The sequence below is a fragment of the Ciconia boyciana genome, chromosome 16, assembly GCF_034638445.1.
Source record: "Ciconia boyciana chromosome 16, ASM3463844v1, whole genome shotgun sequence".
Lineage (NCBI taxonomy): Eukaryota > Metazoa > Chordata > Aves > Ciconiiformes > Ciconiidae > Ciconia > Ciconia boyciana.
In genome coordinates, this window is record NC_132949.1 from 265130 (window position 1) to 289530 (window position 24401).

At 41.2% G+C, this 24401-nt stretch overlaps 1 protein-coding gene across 3 annotated transcripts in view; it reads right to left on the reverse strand.

The window, feature by feature from the left end:
- Positions 1-24401, reverse strand: part of ASPSCR1 (ASPSCR1 tether for SLC2A4, UBX domain containing) — a 51457-nt gene that overhangs the window by 1907 nt on the left and 25149 nt on the right. For all 3 annotated transcript variants that reach the window (XM_072881218.1, XM_072881216.1, XM_072881217.1), the window contains 7 exons: positions 22933-23014; positions 21983-22049; positions 21008-21070; positions 20649-20701; positions 1858-1909; positions 1087-1156; positions 565-752 (listed from right to left, as the gene is read on the reverse strand). In XM_072881218.1, the coding sequence (XP_072737319.1) occupies positions 565-752; positions 1087-1156; positions 1858-1909; positions 20649-20701; positions 21008-21070; positions 21983-22049; positions 22933-23014 (575 nt within the window). The remainder of the gene's footprint in view (positions 1-564; positions 753-1086; positions 1157-1857; positions 1910-20648; positions 20702-21007; positions 21071-21982; positions 22050-22932; positions 23015-24401) is intronic.

Here is a 24401-nt window from a genome sequence, read left to right on the forward strand (position 1 = left end):
GAGATTAAAAACAAGGCTGCAGTTTTCTGATCAGGATAAACAAAGAAAAAATTCAAAACGGAAACTTGGTTGCAATCTTAACTATGGAAAACCACTACTGTTTTGCAGTGAAGATTAAAAACAAAAGACCAACTCAAAAAAAAATCAAGAGAAAGGAAAGTACTAAAACAGACTACACCAGCGAAGGAAAAATAACAACAGAGGTTTAACAGATGATGTGGGCCCTTGGTATGTAGAATATCATGCCTATTAGTATTTGAACTACACTAGCATAGTTAAGAACTCAACACATTAAGCCCAGAACATAGTTAAGAGTGCTGCAAGCATATGGATTAGACATCAGACTCAACACTGCCTAGAGCCTACATTCAGATACTTCTCCAGCAAAGGCTGAGGTTTAAGTCACAAACTGATTTGTGATTGACAAGCAATGACCTAAATGTCCTGCAAGCCTTATGTTGACATCTTCAAGAATATTGTCAACATCCAATGCGTTTGGCACAGAGGAGCCTGCCTTTCTGGGGAGTTCAGAATGAGAAGAGCTCTCCTCTGGTTTCATGATACCTGGCAGCTTCAGCCATTTGGGTATTTTCCCAGGGGCCCTTCTCAACACCTGTGGAGCTTCATGCATGCTTGCTGGTTCTGGCTGCTCATCGGTCTTCTTGTCACTTCCCACTTCTGGTTCAGACAGGGATGGAACTGTTGATTCTAAAGATGACGAAGCAGAAGGAACTAATGATTTGGACAAACATCTGAGGAAGAAAATAAGCAAGTAGAATTAAGCTTCATTTTTTCATAATAGCCCCTTGTACCACCACCACCTTTAAACTTTTAAAGTCAGATTGAAAAGGCTCTTCTTTTTCATGATAAAAGCCCTAAGATTTACTTGATTTAGTCACTGAAATCCTACTTTGCAAAGAAGGACTCACAAAGCTATGAAGTCAAGTATGATGGTATGACTGTTTCAGGAGAACATTAAGTCCTAGTATCTTCAGAGCACATTTCTTTGTAGTAAGATAGGCTCGTTTCATGCTTCCCATCCCTGAAATACTCACCCATTTGCAACTCTATTCAGTCCCAACATACCTGGCTACTAATAAATCAGCTGCAGAAGGGGAAACTGCAGAGCTCAGCAGGTCTGATTTCAGGTAACAATCTGTTTAAAAATGAAACCCAAACACTTGTTTGGTAACAGAGACATCAATCACCACAGAATCACGTAGCTCTTGGCTCAGCAAATACCTGCTGTATACTATAGTAAATCTGTATCACCTTCCCCCAACTGACATGGGACACTTTTAAACTATGACAGTTTCTTTCACGACTCAAGGTGCCCTGTTTCATCATTCAAACCTCAGGATCTTTTCTTTCAGTGCTCACTGCATTTCAGAAACTTTCAGTGAAGCCAGAGCAGGCTTTGATCTCTGGGAGAAACAGAGATTCTAAGCATAAACCAGAGGTATCAAAGATTCAAACCTGTTCTCCCATCTCCAGCCACTCCACTACAATAGGAAGTCTGTAAAAGTGTTTCATAGTCATTTGTCTAGTCAACATTTTGAACAACGGAATTTCCTTCTACAGAGTCATTCTTCTATCACTCCTCTCCCCATAGTAGACAATGCCTACTCCAGAGCCTAACGAATCTCATAAGAAAGGCACTATGTTTACATTTGTGCTCAAGCTATCTGACTAAGCTAGCTCCGAAGAGCTTCAGACATTCGGAATCGGAACATTTACCAGCATTCTTGAGGACCGCATTATCTTTTGTCAGAAAAACTCTTAATGTAAGGATGTAATTCTTTTGGGTCTACTATAGGAGCTATACAGTCAGCCGAAGACAAGAGGAAATTCACTCACCCCTGCACTCCTCAGATCCAAAATGAATGACAGCAGTTGGAAAGAGTTTAGCCTGCAGCAAAATGGAAAAAGAAGAGATCACTGATTGTAGACGCTTTCACAGTTCACTGTGAACATTAGAGACAGGTTAGACAGCTATGGACAAATTCACAGTTTAAGCCGAGGCCACTGAACCATCTATAACTCAGAAAAGGCTAAGCTTGTGTAAAGCACAGGGCACTCAGAGTAAGACATGAAGCAAAATTCTATGATCTATTCTACTACACACAGATGATGAGACCTGTACAGTAAGTGCTCATGGTGCTGATGACCTGCCATTTGTTTTCCCCTGTCCCTATATCTCAGACCATTATATTTCACCCACATTCTCCACTGCTGAGCAGATAATGTCAGTATGATTAGGAATCTTCCGAGACCCGAGTGGCTGATAGTAAGAGAAGGAAAATCCAGCTATGCCCTCAGAATTCTATTCTAGATTATTCTATTACATTGATACTCTGTCTCTAGTTGGAATTTGCCTAGGTTCAACAGCTTTCCAGGATGCAGTCTATCCTTTATAAATCCAGCCTGAATTCCTAGTTCCCACTTGTCAGAATAATTGCCATATTCAAACATTTTTTTCATCCATTTAGCTCATTATGTGACCTAGATAACTTTAGGACTGCCTTTTTCATGTCTGCATTTATCAGTCTGATGATCTTTATTTCATCTGCAAAAGTTAATAATTATTATTTTGTATTTATATATCTACCTCCAAACCAGATGAAAATAATGAACAGTGTGGCCAAAACTAATTCCAGCACAACACCAGCATAAGTGATCTATGTTTTTCAACAATTCCTCTCTGACTATTATTTGAGATGTCAGTCAGCCAAATCAGAATTCATTTAGTGTGTGCTTTAATTACACTGTGTGGCACACCTTAAAAAAATCCCCACATATAGGTCATGAAGCACTGAATCAAGTGAAAGCAAATTAAAGTATGTAAATTGAGTCTGTGATCTCCTAAGTACTGTCTCCATATAGAAAGACCTATGATAAAAGGATAGTGCCACAGTGCCCTGGCTGACCACATCAGTGCAAACAGGGGAGACGCTGCCTGTCTTCCTGGGAATGGCCCCAGAAAGGTATGCACCACGTTACCTTGAATCTTATCTTTTCGCCTACCTCTTCAGTGCTCCACAACAACAAGCAATTTCTGGTCAAACACATACATGAAAGACACATTAAACAGAGTTCCCATTAGCTCATACTCTAAGAGAACAAACTCTCCCTTCTGCAACCTAGAAGTGCAATAAAGCCAGAGTCAGCTTTTGCCACTCCACCATTAACTGCCACTCCACAGAGAAGAGACACTCTCTGCAAGGAAAAAAAAGAGGGGGGGGGAGGGCAGGGAAGAAAAGTAGAAATGTTTACAGTTCTAGTCAGCAGGCCTGGTTCCTAATTTAGCCTGTTCGTAAATTTACGATACTGCTTTATACTTCAGTTTTCCCCATTTTAAGGTGTATACCCATCACACAGGAAGAATGAGATGGCTACTGGTGTCTCTCAAGTTACTCAAATGCAATGCACCAGATAGTATCCGGCTTGTTGCAGTTCACTTGTTTTTCTCTAATTTTAAATAGCAACAAATCAAAATGATGAAGCTTCTGACAACTTATGTTGACAATGGCCATTCTCACCATCTTCTCCTTTCATTGCTTTACACTCAGTCTCTTCTGTCACGGCTAAATAGCTTTATTCAACTACCTCTGCATAAATAAATACTGAATAAAATTAAATACAAAATATGAATTATGTTCAACATACTAACACATTAAATGGCATTATATTGTTGAGAAGTAATTTGTCAGTAGCTCAAATGATGAGCTACTGAATGAATAATTGTAAACATAAAAGAAATTATTTTCAACTAGCCTTAAGTAATATATAGGATCAGATTCAAGCCAATAAGAAACAATGATTACAATGTAATAAAATTCAACACCATAAGAAATGAAAAAACATATGAACAATTAATGCAAACACTGTATTTTAGAAAGAGAGAGTTAAAATTAAGCATGCTGATTTCTAAAATACAGTGTTTGTGTAAAATCCTTAGCTATTGAATTCTTAGCTATTGAGTAAACATGACTTGGAAAAATGGAGTCTTAGAAATGCTGTGCAGCCCTAACTAAAAACAGCAAGCAGGGAAGCAAGCATTAACGCAAAGTAGCGAATGTTGTCATTTACCCATAATTAAAAAATGACAAAGATCTTTCAACTTTGGTAGCTAATACTTCTGAGGTGAATAATAAGGAATGAAGCAGCAGAATGGATGTACGGAAGGAAACCTGGAGAGCTAAAATACAATTCAAAGATTAAAACATCAAAAAGTTACAACAAGAAGTTACAAAGGAAGTTCCTAAAATAATTGCTTGGGCACCAATTATTAAGATTAAGGAACCCAATTAAACAAGAGAATTTCAATGATGTCTTTGGATCGGTTTCATCATCAGGGAGTCTTGGAGAAGAGTAGCTTTGTTCTCCATCTGAAACAAACTACAAGGTGGGTAAGACTGAGCCGCTACAGGGCCAGAAATATCCTGCAACATCATTGCCACCACAGAATCACTGAAAGGTTGAGGCTGGAAAGAGCATCTGAAGATTGTCTAGTCCAAATCCCCCTGCTCTGAGTAGTGTCAGCTAGAGCAGGTTTCTCAGGACCATGATGTCCAGTTGGGTTCTGAATATCAACAAGGATGGAGACTCCACAACCTGCTCAGGCAACCTGTCCAGTGTTAGACCACCTTTTCAGTGGGTTTGGTTGTTTTGGTTTTTTTTTTTTCCTTTTATTTCAATGGAAGTTCCTGTGATTCCTCTCCATTTCCTCTTGTCTTTTTATTGGGCACCACTGAGAAAAGTCTGGCCCATCTTCCTTGCTGTTTCCCATCACGTTTATTATACACATGGACAAGACCACCCCAGAGCCTTCTCTTTTCCAGGCTTAACAACCCCAACTCTCTCTGCCTCTCCCCACAATGTATCAGTCCCTTAATTATCTTTCAGTCCTTCACTGGACACCAGAAAAACTGTAGAACTGGACTCACAGTCCCACTAGTTCAACCGAGGAACCACAAAAGCAACTGCAGGTAAGCAAGGAGGGTACCTACCTATAAAGCTTGCTCCGCCACTTATAGTGATTATAGTATGACACCACATCCTCAAAGAAACTGAAGCAGTAGAAAAACTGGTGCTGGAACTACACAATACATTAAAAAGCACTACATCACCATGTCCAGATGGTACATCCAAATGTTCTCAAGGGACTGCAGAGTAAGAGATTTAAAATTATTAAGCTTTGCGCTAAAAACAGACACTGCTGCAAGCACAGGCCTGTATTTTTAAAAGGGTTTGAAGGTGATATGCAGATTAATAAGATATGGTGTAACCAGCTATACCAGTAAGGATTCTGGAAGAAAAATATCATACTTATTACTAGAATGAGCACATCAGTATAATACTACATAAAGAAAAACTAGCTGAAGCAATTATTTTAAGCTTTTGGAAGGCCTTATACTAAAAGACAGGTAAATAAACCAAATCATCATAGTGTAAAAGCGGTAAGTACTGTCATAGCCAGAAACTGTTCAGAAAATGTTGATTAATGGTCTGCATTTACCCTGGCAAAACAGTAACACTAAATTTCTCACCTTGATCCAATAAATAAATAAAAAGATAAAAGCAAGCAACTGCCCCTGTTCTTATCATTAATGCATACTTAGGAATTGTACAGAGCAGGCTGCTTACTCTTGAGTTTTCTTGAACCTCTGTTGCCACCATCAGCACAGTCAGGATACTGGAATGACAGTCCTTGGACCTGATCCAGCACAGCAATTACCAGAACTCAAAGGAACCCTGATCTTCATGGGGGAGTCTGTGGATTGCTACCTACTACAGAGACTAATAAAACTGTATTAACTGGAGGCAAAATGAAACAGCTTCACCTATGTTCCCGAGTACAAACTGCAAATGAGTATGTGGTATTACAAATTTTTTTACCTTAATCCAAAGGCTGTAGGAGACTTTCACATACAGTATGGCCTACATTATGTTAAACTGAAGCAGGAGACATTTATCAGTCTACTCCAAGTCTCAGCTCCTGCTAAAGTGCCAGGCATCTTCACATCCTTGAACTGACATTTTAGCAGAAATCATTATTTATTAGGTCTTTTTAACATTTCGTTCCTCAATCAACAGGGCCTAAGGTTGCCTGCTCCAGTCACAAAGACGGCTCTCCATAAACTTTTTTAATTAAAAAGTACCAGACACGGTTTAGAAACCCCAGAGAAAACTCTCGCAAGAGCTTTGATGTTTCCGCTGCATTCGTCTGAAGGGATCCCTCTATATAGGAAATGGGTGCCTTAAAAAGGACCCCCCCCAACACACATACACTCAAGCCCTTTTACACACAACATCCTTTTCATGCCAGCTGCAAGTTGGAAAATGAGGTTTTTGTAGCGTGTTAGTGTTGGAATTTTTTAATAACCTCCCCTCTCTCTTTTTCCCCTCCCGACCAATTATCTTGGTAAATAATTAACATTCTGAAGGAGATAAGTAAGCACAGCATCTCAGAGCTCAAAGCCCTTTAGTTCAAAGCCCTGCCCTTTTCTCTTCGTTTCCCTGCTGCCGCCACTGAAACTTCCTTGTCAATCAAGCCCTGGGCACACACATCAAAGCTTCATGTGCGAATGGCCCCAAGGGGTCAGAGAAAATTCATGGCAGGGCCCGCATGAGGCACAAAGAGAAAAAGAGCAAGAAACACAGACCAAGAGCTAGACAGGCACAACCACACAAACACACAGACAGAATGTGCCCCAATATAAATCTCTACCCTATTTACTCACAGGTTGACAAATAACCATAGTTCTAAGTTTCAGGATCCACCTCCACAACCATTTCCCACTGCTGGCAAAACGTCAGTCTAACAGATTTTGCACTGAAACATTGGATTGAAAGAAACTTAAAGGAACTAGACAGCAGCTCACAAGTATACAGAATGCAACCTCCTTCCCATGACTCATTTCCCTGCATCCCTATCCTTCCTAGGGGTCAGCCAACACAGAGTCCCCTCTTGCCAAATTTACATCCAGTAAGTTCTGTTTCTTCAATTCAGATAGACTATTGGTGCGTTCATACAACCCTTTGTTTAGCTTCCTTTCTGCAGAATTCTCAGGTACCATCCCAATTTCAGCACTTCCTGATGGTTCAGTACAGAAGGCAGCTAGCTACATCTCACTGATCACCCCAGGAATTCTCCAGCCAGTCACTGGCAGGACATGTTGCTGTCTGAGATTTTTTTTTGTAACACAAAAGTATTTAAATCAGCACCAATTTCACATTTTAAAAAAAAAAGGCCAGTGGAATGATCCCACTGGCCAAGGAATGTCTTGGCATAAAGATGAGAAGGCTTTAGTAGCTGCAGTCCAGGAAAACATACAAACCCGAAGTTGGAGCCTTTAGTATTCTCTAACACTGCTAAGAATGCAAAGATCAGATACTGGGCAGACCATTAGCTGAAAACTATATTCTCAAGTCAGCTGGTATTTCCTCATTTGCTGTTGTTCTAATGCATACATTAATATCTCTAGAAGAACTCTGCAGTTCTTAACCTCACTGCATAGGATTCTTATAAGAATATCTGTGAATCAAAACAGATTTAGAAACCTCTTAGAGTCACACTGAGCCTGTCAGATTGACCGAAAGAATCACAGGCTGTTTGAAACAAATATTCAAAGTGCTCCATTCAGTTATATGCGAAGAATTACTACAATATGAATGAGTCAACAGCTAGTTACTATACTCAAATATCCAGCATTTCTCTTCCTTGCTGCTTTGATTTCCAGCCAAATATACAATGCCATTCTGACTGGGAAAATAGATGCTATTAATCTATCGAATTATAATGTTCAAATCACACTGTGCACGGCATATTTACAAGATAGAGTCAGATTATTATTTTTATTGCAACAGCACCTAGAAAACCAATTGAAAATGGTGTCCCATTCTGCAATTACATATATGTAATGAGCAGCAACATGCAATATGAATAAAAATGTAAGAAAGTATGATGTTTTGGGGTTTTTTGTTGGTTGGGTTTTGGGGGTTTTTTTTGTTTGGTTTTTGCTTTTTGTTGTTTGTTGGGGTTTTTTTTCTTTTTTGGTACAGATGACAAACTGAGACCTAAAGAGATTAAATAACTTATTCAAGGTCACACAGGATGGCAGTAGCAGAAATGAGAACTAAGTATGTAAGTCTCCAGAGTGCCATCCAAGGCCTTAATTGCAGGACAGCTTTTTTCTGAAGGGATCAGAAAGTCACTGATGAGGCAAGAAGTAGAGAAAGCCAATGTCCTGCTTACTGTCCTCCCCATTTATGGAGTATCATTCCAAATGACCAACTCCTCAGATTTTAAAAAGATCTAAATAACACAGCTTCATCAATTTACTTAGTTACAGTTGCAGAAGTTTAAATGAACGCTTTCCATTTCTGAAATCTGAAGACCAGCCTGTTACTCATAAAGCCACATTTAAAACTGTGTAGCTAAGTAACTCATAGTTTTATTTGAGACACTCAGAGTGCAGTTACTCAGACACCATAGCGGTGAGCGTGGTTTATGACAGCAGGGCATCCTGGCTGTAGAGTGGTATTCTGGGGCTACTGCATCTTGCATTCCATGATAAAAATATCTACACTAGAACAACATTCCCCTGTGAATCCAACTGCAATACACAAGAGAGACATTTCTGCTTTGTTTTACTGCATGTTTTAGTAACTTGCTCTCTAGAGCACAGAAAAGATTTCAGGCAGAACCCTCCCCAAATAACATCTCAATACTTCCTCCTTCACTAGGTATCTCCAGACACACACATTCAAAAAATCCTAGAACAGAGTATTGCAAAATACATACATTAGTACCATGCAGTTATTCTGTTCACTGACAGAGGGATGCTTTCAGAGCAGGCAGAGACTGCTGTCTAAGGGAAACTTGCAGCTGCCAGAACGAGAAGCATTCTTTCCGTTACATGATCTGAAAAGATTAGAGTGCCACAGGTCTGCTGTTAGTTTGATGTTAAAAGATGAATAAGAAAATAAGCACTTCAAAGGAACACGCGCATGGAAGGAGAAACCCAAGCTACCAACATGAAATACTGCATAGTACACACACCCCAAACACATAAACTAGCTCTTGGAAAATTCAACCAGAAAGCCGGTGGATCAAAAGCTTCTCCAGCAAAACTGCAAAGCATCGCTGAAACAGAAATAAACACTACAGTCATGGTGAAAGGGGCAAACTGACTAAGTGGTTCATGTTTATAACCTGAGAACAAAGCTGCTCAATGTGGACTGCAACTGCCAAATAAGATAGATATTCTGCAGCCAATATGGAGAAGGTCTGATCCAGCTAGAGCAGGGGACCTTTAAAATTCATAAGGCAAAGGTAAGATTTGAAAGCACTATTTTGAGAAGGCCACTTAAGAAGGAATCCAGGTATAAAGAGCATTCATTGAGCCCTTGAGCTGAGATCAGAAAGATCTGGCCTCCAAAACTGACAGTAGAAGAGAGAACATTTTTGGCAGAATTTCCACTCTAAACTCAGTCACACAAGGCAGGCCCTCATCCGAGCTGAAGTACCTAGCCGTACTCAAAGTCAGCATAAGAAGCAAGAAGCCTTTGCGAGCTTGGTTAACAGACCTTGCAAGACAAACAGGAGGTAAGATTGCTACCAAAAGCTAGTCAGATGAGAAAATCCTGAACGGATAAGTAAAGGGCTAAGACTTCATACAGGAAGGTGAATGCCATCCCCTGGGCTGGATGAATTTCACTATTAATTGCAATTTTCTTTGCTAGCGAGTAGAATAACCGCAAGGCCTGCCACTGGAAATACCTCTGACGGACTGACTCTGATGAAGTAATTTTTTCTGAAATTGCATTCAGACTCTTGCCAAAAGCAGAGAAGGCTTCACACTGCTCGATTCGTAGTCAGCTTCACTGAATAAGCATGCCAGATGTGTTGCCCAAACTGGCATTAACAAATAGGATATGGAAACAGAACCAAAGGCAAAGAAAGGAACAAACAGCTCGTCTGGATTTCTGCCCCACAGAACATGCCAGAGGAAACACTTGGTGCACTGTTAAGATCTGATTAGAAGATCTAAATATTTATGTGGAAGCCTGTGGATTCCTTCAGCTCCTCTGAAGACAGATGATGGCCTCCTGCCCTCTTTGCTGCCTTGACTTTTCCAGTGGCTGGTTTTCTTACCTTCTGCTCTTTCCTACTATTAACTCAGCAATCAATGATTTTTTCCACTAATGCACCCCAGACATGCACTACACAAGCGCCTGTTTCTGGGAGGAGAAAGAAGGGAAGAAGCAACTCTGAAAAGCTCAGCTAGCCTAGAAAAACACAAATAAGCAACTAGAGCTATAAGGAACCCGAAGCCAAGTGCTACAACAGGGAAACCTGCAGTTGATCAGTTCTGGAGAGCAGAACATTATAAAACACTTCAAGGGACATGAGGATAAGGCAGCCAGCAAAAACAGCAATAACAAAAAAATCAAAGCAATGCCTTGAAGTCTTTATGGGTTCCAAAAACTCCACACTGCTGCCAATCTGTGTGCTCACTATACTGTAAATACACACATATTTTTGGAGAATTCACTTCAGACAGTTCTTTCAGCCCAAGTATCTTGGCAAACAAGTTGACAATATTTGTCTTTTTTCCCAGTTTTGCTTGCAGCGTAAAGGTTCTCCCTTCATTGTAAGCGATCAGATTTAATGAATGTGGTTCCAATCTTATCAGCTTGAATGGAGTGAGAGAGTAGAGAGAGAGCAGAAGCGTTGGTAATATGGTACTCCACCATCTGCAGTGACTCCTGTTACTGGCTTCAGCACAAATTCCAGTCATTTATAAATATTTGAATGCTCAAATGTGCTCACATTACTGCCTCAGACACCATCCACTTTTTCTTATAGACAGTACCAAGGCAGTCTGTAGAGTGGAGGATAACCTACTGCTACCTTAAGACCTGGGAAAGCTAGGTAAAACTCCCATGATTCTTGTCTGACATTGGACAAGCAATCCCAAACAACCAACTCCCAGTCACATCACAGAAGAAGCAACTCTACCCTAACGGAGGGTGGGGTTGCGATACCATCAGAAGTCATGCAGTCTCCATGACAGTAAGTTCCTAAAACATCTGGACTGGCAGTGGTCAGTGTCCAGAACACTCTGTGCTTGGACTCAAGCAAGGCTCTGCCTCTGACAGTCTCAGCAAAGACCATAAGTAAAATCCTTCTGAAGTTCATCAAGAGAAATCCCATATCCGTGGAGGATGCTGCTAGAATTCCCTATGTACCAAGGCATTTCTCAAAAAAAAAGGAGAAAACAGAAGGCAAGTAGCCTACAACTAAACTGAAGGGAATAAATAATTAGATGCTTCTCTGCAACAGTCCTACTTAAAAGTAATAATAACAGTCCACTTATGTTTAGACATGACACCATCATGTATTTTGAGAAGACACAAGGCAACCTAGAAAACCAAGAATGGACTGTGCAGAAGCTGTAAGCCAACCCTCTATTCCTTTACTCTTTGGTTTTCTGTTTCTGAAGAGTTTAAGCACCATATTTGGGGAACAAGAATCTAACAAGTCCCTGAGAGCAAAAGGAGAATAAATCACATTTAAAAAAAAATGCAAAAGCATTTATGGAACAGGGCAATTAGACAAAAATCTCATGTTTGAAAGTTAGGAATTCTAAGGCTCATACCGTTTCAATTATAGCTCACAGTTATCACTGAGATAATTAGATTTCAGTGCAATCTTCCTTATGATTGCCTTTGCTTCCTCTGAAAGTTACTTTATTCCTGAAATGAATACACACTCCAGAAACGTTCTACAAAGCACCTACAGTTTACCTCTGTTTTGGTATGTTATCTTCTGCTCAGGTAAGATGTGTATGAAAGACTGAACAGCCTCATAATATGAAAGTTAAATGCTGACAAAATCCAGAATGGCTAGATACAACATGGTAGTACCTGTTTTGGAAGACCTGTTTTGAACAGAAACATAGATCTTTAGTCATCTAAGAAATCTCCCATTAAAATCAAGTGTCAGGTGATGTGCAGGCATCTTTGCAAGGGAACCACATCAGGTCCAAAACATTCCAGCAGGCTATTGCTAACACTACTGACACAGAGCACCCAGAGCAAAAGCTGTGAACCTTAAAGAGCTGTACTGCTGATAAACACAACCTCCCTCCTCAACCTTTCACACATCCTCCAAAAAAAGATACCACAAAAAACGCTTGAGAAATTAGCTGTTCCATTACTTTACCCGTGCTCCCTTTTCCCTACAGCATCCAGAAGAACCGCATGCTCCACAGCACTTCATTCACCTTTGCATCCTATGTACCGCATTGGCAGCCAGTCACCAGTGGTGCTCCTCAGGGCTATGTGCTGGGGCCAGTTCTGTTTAGTATCTTTATCAGTGACCTGGATGAAGGGATCGAGTGCACCCTCAGCAAGTTTGCAGATGACACCCAGTTGGGCGGGAGTGTTGATCTGCTGGAGGGTAGGAAGGCTCTGCAGAGGGATCTGGACAGGCTGGATCCATGGGCTAAGGCCAGTTGCATGAGGTTCAACAAGGCTCAGTGCCAGGTCCTGCACTTGGGTCACAACAACCCCATGCAATGCTACAGGCTTGGAGAAGAGTGGCTGAAAAGCTGCCCAGCAGAAAAGGACCCGGGGACATCGGTCGACAGCCAGCTGAATATGAGCCAGCAGTGTGCCCAGGTGGCCAAGAACGCCAATGGCATCCTGGCTTGTATCAGAAATAGCATGGCCAGCAGCACTAGGGCAGTGATCGTCCCCCTGTCCTCGGCACTGGTGAGGCCACACCTCAAATACTGTGTTCAGTTTTGGGCCCCTCACTACAAGAGAGACATTGAGGGGCTGGAGCGTGTCCAGAGAAGAGCAACAAAGCTGGTGAAGGGTCTAGAGCACAAGTCTGATGAGGAGCAGCTGAGGGACCTGGGATGTTCAGTCTGGAGAAAAGGAGGCTGAGGGGAGACCTTCTCGCTCTCTACAACTACCTGAAAGGAGGTTGTAGACAGGTGGGTGTTGGTCTCTTCTCCCAGGTAACAAGCCATAGGACAAGAGAAAATGGCCTCAAGTTGCGCCAGGGGAGGTTTAGATTGGATATTAGGAAAAATTTCTTCACTGAAAGGGTTGTCAAGCACTGGAACAGGCTGCCCAGGGAAGTGGTGGAGTCACCATCCCTGGAGGTATTTAAGACGTGTAGATGTGGTGCTTAGGGACATGGTGTAGTGGTGGACTTGGCAGTGCTAGGTTAACAGTTGGACTTGATGATCTTAAAGGTCTTTTCCAACCTAAACGAGTCTATGATTCTACCAAAACACAGCATTATTCCAGAACAAGCTCTCACGCTATGGAGATGGTCAAGCTATGCAAGGTCACCTTAGCATAAAAGGTGACTCTGTCTTTTCACCTCTTTCCTTCCAGATAATGGGAATGGAAGGGGAGCTCTGACTAAAGGTTTCCCTTCCACAGACCACATGACGCCTGAAAGGGGCAAAGTCTTCACCTAACCCACCCATGCAGAGCCTAACCCCAATCAGTGCACTGCAGCCTGCTCTGCAGCCCTCAGCCCTGCAGCGAGTGCGGATACTGACCTGCACAAACTTCTTCCCAGAATGAAGATTTCATAGTTTGGAAGGCAATACTAGAGAGCAAGTGAGAAGCGGTGAGCAAGTCCTGTCCCCAGCGCTGCCCCACCTGGCCCAATACCAGAAATATCACCTCTCTTGCTCCTGGTCTGGGCCAGTGCCATTTTTACTGAGAGCACTGAGGCTCAGGCAAAGCAGCCCCATTAGTAACAGCCGCCTATAAAAAGGGCATCCAACAATAACACAGTTGCCAGGGACACGAAAGCCAGAGCAACTTCCGCACCCGTTTCTTCCCAGAGAAGAAAGCCCCCTTCAGCCCCTGCCAAGCACTCAGATCTGCAGCAGAAGGGAAAGCCTATCCAAGCAGAAGACATTATGGCATGGGGCCTTCACTGACTGAAGGTGAAAGTTAAAGATGAAAAAGGATTTACACTGGAAACGGGGAGCAAAGCTTCACCCGGAATCAGCCGACCTAAACTGGCATGAGGCATCATCCTAGTAAGTTACAGCACTGTGGTCTCTGACAAGCAAAACGGGTAACCAGAATGGTATGACAAGTTCTCAGCAGGAATTGTTTTTTCCTGTTTGATGCTTCATCCAAATAAAATATTTATAAACACACAGAATCATTCCTGCCATAACAGACCATGACCTGAAAGGGCTGAAGGGCCCCAGGCAAGGGACACAGGGTACATGGCCACTGGCATTAAACACAGCTCTTCCAGTCTGCAAACCCATTTTACATAATGACCATTTTACACCCAGCTGCATCAAACAACTTCAAGGCTTTAATGCACATGCTCGTGTGCCCCTCCCCCAGCATACATTACTGGCAGCACAGAACCCATTGCCCCAAAATCTAAAACTCTAAATAGGCAGTGGAACCCAACCCCGTCCAGGCACAGATTTCTTTCTGCTCCCTTTCTTCACACTGTTTTATCCTTCCAAGTCACCTCAGCCCCTTGCAGCCTTCTCCCTTCTCACAACTCACCCTGAACATACATTAATTTCTTTGCTCCTCAAACAAATAAATTCCCCTGCTGTTTCTTGCCAATCCAGTGACACATATCTTCCCTTATTACTAAGCCTCTATTCTGCTCCCCTCATTAGAGTAGTGTTACTTAGCCTCAAGCATTTGGGTCAAATCATGCACTCATTTCCAGTGCCCTAGGGCCCTGTAGTCAAGGCTAAAGCCTCCTTGAATATAATTTGATTAAAAAAACCTTTTCTTTTTTTTTTTAAAGAAAAAAAAAAACTTGATTACAAAAATGCTCTGGCCTGCTCCTTTCACCACCAGCTCATTTTTGCAAGTCAGCTGTGATGAACTGGATGGGCTTTCCTAATTCTGGGGATGAACTTTTGAAAATAATAGCATTTTGAAATGTCACACTGAATGTGCATGGTGAAAAAAATCTAGAAAGTTAAATACCTATAGCTGCATACACATTTCCAACCATCTGAGGTTTCTGCACCAGATGGACTATGGGGACAAGCTACAATGCAAGTATAAACTTTGCAAAGTTTATATACTCAACTGCAGAAGGAGAAAAAAAAAAACCACAAAACTGAAAAGTGAGTTCTATAAACTCACCACGAACTTTAGCAATGTCTCCTGCAAAAAAATTTTCTTGGGTCCATTGGCATAACTACATCATCAAACTCTTGTAGAGTGTGAGCGACATACGTGAGCAAAACCTTTATTCTCATGATGTTGCAGACACACATCTCCTTCTAGCTAAAACCATACCCCTGAAAAGGTTACTTTCTTCAGCCCATCACTACCACCCATGGCAAGATATTAACAATCACTTGGATTTGCATGTTATGAGACTCTAATCCACTTCAGTCAAGAGACCTGAGCATGCAGATGTCTGTTACTTAAACTGTTTATATTTACCCAACTCATGTAGAATGAAATAAATAGCAGCCCAGGTGACAGATGTGAGAATAACCGGGACAGCAGTCCCGCTCAGCCAACTCAGCTGTAATCAGCAGCTATGCATCTACTCTCTAAATTACTCAGATAAAGTTCCTTTAAAATGACAAACATCCACCTTAGGGTTTTCAGCAGAAATGTCTCTCTTGAAATAATAAAAACTAGCTTGCAAAAAAAAAGTTTCTACAGGACACCGGGTTAAGAAGGAGTTTGCAGTGCCCTTAATTGTTTCACATACTCATTTTTCATTACCTATATGTGTCACATCATCACTGGCACTATACAGAACAACACACCATCTCATGAACAAGTTGCTTATACTTTGCACCGTTTTTTCACAGATGTGAAATGCTACACAGGATGTCACATAGGAAAGGAAAATCTAACACATTCCACTGATATTATCATCTGTTTTCTCCAGAAGTCTAAGGCTCAAACACTCTGTATTTTTTTCTTTTTTTCCTTAAAACTGGGAGAATTATACACAAAGTAGTTCTATTAATGAAATTATACAGCTGAAAAAAAAACTTAAACCCCTTACAGGCAGTAAAGTTACAAAGGCTTAATTATTCCAGGATATTCAAAGAAACGAGTCATATATACCAGTTTAAATCCTCTGCTATACATGAAATTGTGTACTGTTTCATGTGTATTAGTCCATTATAATTCAATCTATAGGGTAGTTGAGTCAATATAGGAATTGCTGTTGGGTCAGGTAAGTTGCCAAGGTAGCCTGGTCAGTCCACCTCCAGCAACACACAAGGACATAAGAACAAATGGATGCAGACCAAAAGTCCATTCAATCCAGCCAGTATCCTGTCTCTAACAGTGAGCAAAACCACAGATGCACAGAGAAGAGTATCCTTTGCTCTTTGCTTATAGGTGATACTTCCCCCTAGTACTATTAGCTAGCAACAATTTTCAGTTCAGCAGCTTCCTGAGATGGTTCCTATATATTAAGAGAGACCCTCAGTAGATATCTTCCTTGAACTTGTACAAACTTCTCTTGAACCAGTATATACTTCTAGCATATAGCACACTGTGACAAGGGATTCCACGCTTCAGTTTTCTGTTGCATGAACAACTACCTTCTTCCATCTACTCCAGCTCCTGCTTGCCTCACTTGATGCCACTCACTCTTGTACTGGAGAGACTAAGAAATCAACTCCTTCCAGCTTCTCCTTGATACGTTATTTCTTTCCCAGTCACATCTTCTGCAGACTGACAAGTCCTAGCCTACTTAGTCTTTCTTTATGCAGGAGCCATTCCAGACCTCTGATGATCCTCACTCCCCTTCTCTGCACCTTTACGAGTTCCTTTTAAGATGAGAGATCAGATCTGTACACGACTCAAGATGTGAGCAAACCCTGGTTTCATACAATGACACAGTGATGTTCTTTATTTTGCTATCTATTTTGTTCCCAATACTTTGGATTTTAGGAAGGAGGTCATTTCGGTTTTGACTACTATTCAGTAATGAGCTGATGATTTCATCACCTTAAGACTTCGCTCCAGAGCAGTAACAATCAACCCAAGAGCTCACCGAGATGCATATGAAGTTCAAATTATTTTTCCCCGCACATGCATCACTACATTTACCTACACTGAGCCAGCTGGTTAAGAAGAAAATGCCAAGTCATGCAACTGTTAAGTAATGTGATAATAATCTCTTCATAATGTCATATTACAATCCCTAAAAATATTTTAAGCATGAGATTTTACTTGCTTTCCACATTTTGCAAATAATTGTAATGATTCCGAATACTTAGATTATGCTTAAAAATCCATTTTTCTTTAATTATGCCCAAATTCTCAACACAACCACTTTCTAATTACAGTTTAATTAGACTACACTGTGACTACATGTTGCATGAAAATAAAAAAATTCTTAAATCAACTTTGGATTTGCCACCCTTTATCTTAACTGCATGTTATTCTTCTTTTGTGTTGACACAGAGGAAGTGAGAAATGAAAAAATCATTCCTTAAAACACTCAATTTGCAGGAGAACGTTCAGGTTTTGAGCACCATATCTTGAACAATCCCAGTTTTGTATTAGTGTCAAGGCTTTGCACCTTTGCCATGTGACGCAGCAAGCACTTCCATCTCAGGAAAGCCACTACAAACTGAAGATGTTTGACACTAAAATTGACCAGGCTCTTAATCAAGTTGTGATTTCTAAAGGAGTCTAAAAGACTGGACTGTAAGGAACCTCAAAGTCTTTACAGAGCACTAATTTAACACATTTTTATATGTTTCAGGGAGCTGCTGTGAGGAATGAATTCCACAGTAAATGTCACAACTAGGAAACTGGGAAATTGCCACGCACGTAAGAAGCACAAGTAATGGTGCCAGGTACGGAACAAAGGCTTTAACACAGCAAATTAAACAAAATTCCTGGTATAAAGTTTCTGATTCAAAGACAGGGAGACATAATTATTTCTGTGGTGTTTCACTGAACAAGTTATGTTTCTCTGGATGTCTTCTGAAACATTAGATGTATGCTGAAAAAGACAAAATAAAAGAACAGTATTGCGGGGGGGCAGGTGGGCAAGGGGTAAATATAGGTAAGCAGAGGATTTTGAACTTTATTTAGAAGACAGACCAAAGCTAACAACAGAGACTGGAGACAGCATCAGAGGTTGGATGAATAGGAGGCAAATATAGGCCAAAGAGGGTGCTGCATTCGAGTTTACTGAAAAGCCAGAGAAACCTCCTTTTCTTTGTGGAATGAGTATGGTATGCAAAGGATATAGGAGCTAACTAAAAAAGAGGAAGAGAATGGTCACAGGAGATTTCAAGGTGGTAAGGACAGGCATGTGAGCAGACAGGGTATTTTCCAACAGTGACAGAAAACAATGGAAGAAAGCAGCATCAGAAAGGTAAGTACCTTGAATTTGAAGGAGCAACAAAACATCCAATAGAAAATGAACTGAGAATAGAAAAAAGGTTCATTACAGGGGCAGATTTTGAGTCTTCAGCATCTAGGATGTACTTAACAAGAAAAAGCCCATCCTAAAGAAAAAATAAATAGTGTCGAAACTTGAAGTCCATGAGGTTCTAGAGGAAAATGTGGCATACGGGGTGGGAGAGAATATCACTTCCTACAGAGACACTGAAAAGAAAGCAGTGTATTTTGTAGGGACACAAGTCTGGAGGCTGAGACAGGAAATCTGGGAACACATCCCAGCCAAATCTTAGAAAAAGACAGAAAAACACCCTTTTTATGCAGGAGACCTCTATTGGCGAGAGCTGCAGAGAGACCATGCTTTGGAATGATGAAAAAAGCTTTCCAAAAACCATGTTAGAAAATGTGTGTAAAGGAACTCTAGGTGAGGGATGTGCTCAGACATGACAGCTTAGGACCAAAAAAAAAGAAAGGGTGGAAAAAAAGAAAGGAAAAAAAAAAAGGAGACAAAGGCTGAGAGCAGTGCGCATGTGCCATGTCAGACCAGTCTGTACTAGTCACAGCTCTACAGCTGCTTCCTTTGCCTCAGAACTGCTAACAAGTGCAGAACATTTTTTATTATCTGCTGTTCCTCTGAATGTTTTCCAAATATATCATTAGCAATGCAACCATAGCCAGTTTCCCCTTCATGGGATTTCTCAGAAATCTGAAGACAAGATTTGGCCTTTGCGTTTCCCATCATGGTTACCACGTGTGCCTTGAGACAGGGTTTTGGGTGGCAGATGTGGGTGAGATGGCACAAGTCAGAGGAAGCTGGGGGAACTGCCTTCATGCCCAAATGGCAAAATCTCCTGGCTCAAAGACACAAAGTGCTTTCCGCTGGTATTTTCGTTATTAATTAAAAAATACAAAATGGCTTTGAAAAGAAAAATCATTGTTCTCCCCACCCACAATGACATTATGTCTTACCAACACATACACTGTCCCATTCCTGTCGGTGGGAGAAGCACAGCCATGCACACTGCACGTTCGAACAGAGGCCGCGGTCAAGCAGAGAGTAGGAAGGCTGATAGAAACAGAGCAGTCCTCAGGCTGTGAAGCTGGGCGGAGGCCAAGAGCTACTGCTTAGCAATTCCTGAACCACAGAACCAAGCAGGGCTGCCATCCCCAAGAGGCTCAGGCCTCCCTAGGAAGCTAAACCTGTCACAGGCATGGTGACAACACAAGGAACTCCAACATCAATGAAACCACTCCCAAAACTTCAAATTTCAGCAAAGAATTCTTAACAAGGTATTAGGAAGGGGAGAGACTTCCCACTGTGAACACAGAGATCCACACGTTGCTTCCCTGAACATTCAATAGTCTAAAAGCAGCTGCACGTGTATCTCTTCCGCATGACCTGGTCAGGAAGTTGTGGAATTTGGAAAGCTCCATTACAAACAACTTCAGAGGCATGCTAATCCCTACCTAATTCACCATGCTGCCTGAAAGGTCCCTTTCTCTATCCCTCTCCCTGAATGACAGCACATTTTAAAGATGGTGAGTTTGGGGCAAAGTCAGTGGCAAAAATCACTCGATCAGTCTCTTAACACGCATGTGATTTACACAGCCAAGAGTCTCTGGCCAGAGACTTCAAGACCACCTTATGTGACAATTGCAAAGAACCTCCAGGAATCTGGATTTGAAAAACTAAATTTCAGCCTTTGAGAAAAGTTACACATAGAGAATACGTATTCCTCAATGTACAAGCTGGTGTAAAATTTCTCACATAGTGATTATCAAAAAGGTCAGATTTTTGTCTACTATGGCCTCTAGCTTCTGCTGCAGAAATTGAAAACAGTTACCTATCCAAATCCAGTATCACATCTCCTACTACGCTAGTCCAACTACAGATAGAGCAAACTCGCATTAGCTCAGCTCTTGCAATAATGTTTCAAGATCAAAAGCAGTTCAGACTCCGTAAGGCACTGAGTGTGCGTATGAAACAATGCGACCCCCCCAACCCTGCCACAACATGCCAGTGCATATTGTTGCACAAGGTGGACCTCTTCTGGTGAAGAGCTTGTGCTCCAAAACACCTGGTTCCATTAGTCTTGGCTAAGCAGAAGTCTACAGGGATCACAACATTATACAGCTTCTTTTACAAGTAACTAAAGCGTATGGGAGGGTGAAGGGGAGCAGCAAGTCAGAGAGAATCACAGAGCACACAAGTGAGTCCTTACCTCAAAGAGTGTCAAACTTTCATCGTTCAAGATGATTCTGGGAGGTGCAACAACTGAAGTTAAAAAACAAGTTACAAAACAGGACCACCCAGCAACCAAAACAATAAATACAGCAGGTATGGGAGGGATTACTGCTCTTTAAAGGAGTGACACATTCACGCTACCCACATAGGCTTCTTATTAGACAGACGTATAATGTGGCTAAAGGAGCAGGTTACACCTTCTTTGCACTCTGAGGCTGTATTTAGGGAAGGAATTCCTCCCAGGTCATACCTCATGGCATCACAAGATCCCATATGCACCACAGCTAGGAATAGGCTTTGTAAAGTAAGGCCAAATATTACGAACAGCACACTCACACAAGTAAAATGACAAGTCTGCATCTGCAAGGTAGCTTCTTACAAAGTCTCTCAAAGTGCCAACTGTGAAAAAAAGAGAGAAAGGTTTGCTGAATTACATTTGCTTCTTCAGATGCTGGGCAAAAAGGCTAACCTCTACCAGCAGAACTGTCCTCCACAATGTCTGTAGATTGCCTTTTCCTCAAAAGAACACTGTTACTATTACAAATATCTTGGAGGAAAAAAAAAACACCCAAACAAACACTTAGACATGCTGGTTCCTTAGCAAAATCTAAGGATGCCAGTAAAGTTCTTCCTAGGAAATCCAATAGCAGCTGCAAGATTTACAGAGACCAGCCACATGAGACTTTGGTAACTAGTTATTAGTTCTTGTTCCATACAGAAGTATAAAAAAAATCGTGCGGGTAACCGTCACTGGCAGCTGAGAATAAGAGCATCTCAATTAACAACAGTAAGAGCTACTTGGTGTATGGTCTGACTGCCTTTTGTGAAGTGACAGAGGCAGAAAGCTTCGTCCCCTGTTATTCTTATTACAGCTTCTTTTTCTTCTTCCTGGCTTTTCGGGTTTGGGGGGCGACATTGCTGTTTTTTCAACAAAACTTTTAAAGCTTTAACATAGAGGAAGTGTCCAAACTCATCTCAGTAGCATACCATTCGGACACAAACAATGGGATATCAAGTGGGACAGTTTCCTGAGCACAAATATTTTGCCATCAAGTAGCCTGACAGTCTCCATCAAGTAGTCCTGGAAATAAATTCCCCTTAACTAAGTTAAGTGCCCCAGACCCTTTTCTCATCCAGTTCAGGGGCCCTGTAAGGACAGCGTAACTAGTTACTGCTGCTTTTTCAGAGCAGTATTACTTCCCTGGACAGCAGAAAGTTCTGTCCAGAGCCACTGTCTTTTGTCATGCAACTAATCAACGATGAGAGAGGTTAGCTGCAGCTACAGAGACTGGAAGTGGAAATTGCTCTTACCAGTTTCACTAGGAAGGAAGAACCCCTGTAGAACATGACGGTCTGGAAAAAGGACTCTCAACACCACCTAAGTCAGAAGCAAAGCACATTAGGTCAATTGTTTATGGCTGTTCTGTAACACCTGTCCTTGGCTTAGAATTTGTGAGCAAGGTTGTGTTTTTTTTAAATGGGGAGATTTCAGATATTTACAGGGGTAGAATAGCATACGGGCTAACAATTACTGTGCAGCTCCTCAGAGACCATGGGCTGTCTGGCTTTCAAAGGCGCTAAGAGAGCTGATCTATAGAAACAGTATGACGTACAATGCAGCAGCACTTATTCAGAGAGCAGGAGCTCCCTGTGCTAAGTGATGCACAAACAAAGCAGAAAGTCACCCATGGACAGGTATAGACAGTGTATCAGTATCTTGAAGCATCCATAGCAGCAGGAATCCTCCTGCTATACATCTGAATTAACTCGTACCATTCTATTTCCAGCATTGGTTAGAAAGGACTTAACTTGGGAACTTAATCTCTTATTTTCTTGCAGTAAATCACCAAAAGACAGAAACTGCATTAGGCTCGTATTTACAGAGTAAGGTATCGCCAATCTGTAACATCTTATCATTTAACTTGTAATGAGATACTATCAAAAGGTAAGAGTCTATAGAGCAGAGGCAGATAGGAAAGCTCAGTCATACAGACTGACATGTGCACAACATAAGGGTTTTGAAACATCTGGAACAAAATAAAAGGAGCTATATCGCCCGCCACTCAACCATATCATTACAGGCCAGCTGATTTTACATGGTACAACTGTTATGCAAGTCCCACAAACAATTAACAGGGACAGGAATTTGGAAAGTCTTCCTATAAGCAGCTTAAGATCCTGTTGATCACAATTGATTCCCAAAGTTACTCAACCCCCAAGTCTGGACTAGCCAGTCAGATTGGAAAAAGAGCAAAGGCTACCTTTGGGTAACGCTCCAACTTTTCCTTCAGCTGAGCCTCCCTCAAAGATTTTGTCATCAGTGGAGCTTCTTCCAGGCGTTTTCTACATACATGGGAAGAAGAAAAGCTGTCACTTTTGTAATTTTAAGATGTATTTTTATTTTATTAAGAAAGCGAAAGGTCCAAGCAGGGCTGATGAGAATTGCTCAACTGTTCCATGTATTGCCCACAGCATTTTCCCCACCTCCTGTGGTTCCTACCCCAAAATCTCATGTATGGAATTACTGAGCATCAGCAACAACACTGTATAAAATTACTTTTCTTGTACAAATTTAAAAATAAGTTCACTACAGCAGATACCAGAAAGGATACTAAGAAGAGCAGGGGAATGTTTGCTCAGACTACTCAAGGAGAGATGGACTTGTTAATGCAATAAAATGGAGACTAAAGTTGGACGTGATTACTCCAGGGAGGGAGTAGAGCTATCGAAGCTGAAAAATAATGCTGGCACAAGAAATTAATTAATGGGTATTAATTAGCAACAGGGAAACAAAACAAAACTGAGAAGTTTCAGATCATTCAAGAACTGGCATTGCAGACTGGTGTTTTAAAAGGAGTAGTGGGTGCAAAAAAAAAAAATCTACTTGTATTTAAGATGAAACAATAAATTCAAGAAAACAATTAAAATATTTTCCTGTAAGTAAAGAAATAAGCTTAGATCCAAGAGATCCCATGTTCAGGTTTAGTCCCTTTTCCTTGTTTGCACTTAATTCTGAATAACCAATTTACTAGGCTAGATTTTGGTGAAACATTTGATCATATAATTCTGCACAACTATTTGCAAGTTAATCTCTTACACCTATACAGTTTGAAGGTCCTCTTTTTATTTTTAAGAATCATCAAGGTGTCTCAGGAACAGCTGCTGAACAAAACAACTACAGGCTTACTTCACCAACTGTACTCCGACCTGTCAGCTGGCACACCACATTCCAAGATGCTCTGAAAGTGCCAACTCCCAATCTGAAAAGCAAACGTGAAACTAACCTGCTCCATTCCTTCTTTGTGTGCCAATTGCTGATTCATACCAATTCTCAACTCTTCATGAAGTCAGAATTAAATTCTAACTGCGTTTAAAATACTGCATTGTATGCAGCTAGTTTTTGTTAAGATTCACCAGCTGAGATCAGAAGCCAACTGGTATCAGTTTCATGTGTAACTTGCCTTTATTTTTATCCCTGGCTGTGAGGGGGGAAAAGGGATTACAAGCATCAGCAAATTTTGAAATTAGGTCTTTTTTTGAGGGGGCTGTATTCCAGTAACCCCCAACCAAATGATCCTACATTTGTACCACTAAATACTCAAGACCCACAAGCGGAAGAGCAATTTTCAGGCCAATCTGTGTACTCATGTGGATTTCAGCGGCCTGCGAGGAAAAAAATCAGCTCTAAGTAAAAGTTCAACTCAGACTTGGTTACAGTGTAAAGTAGACT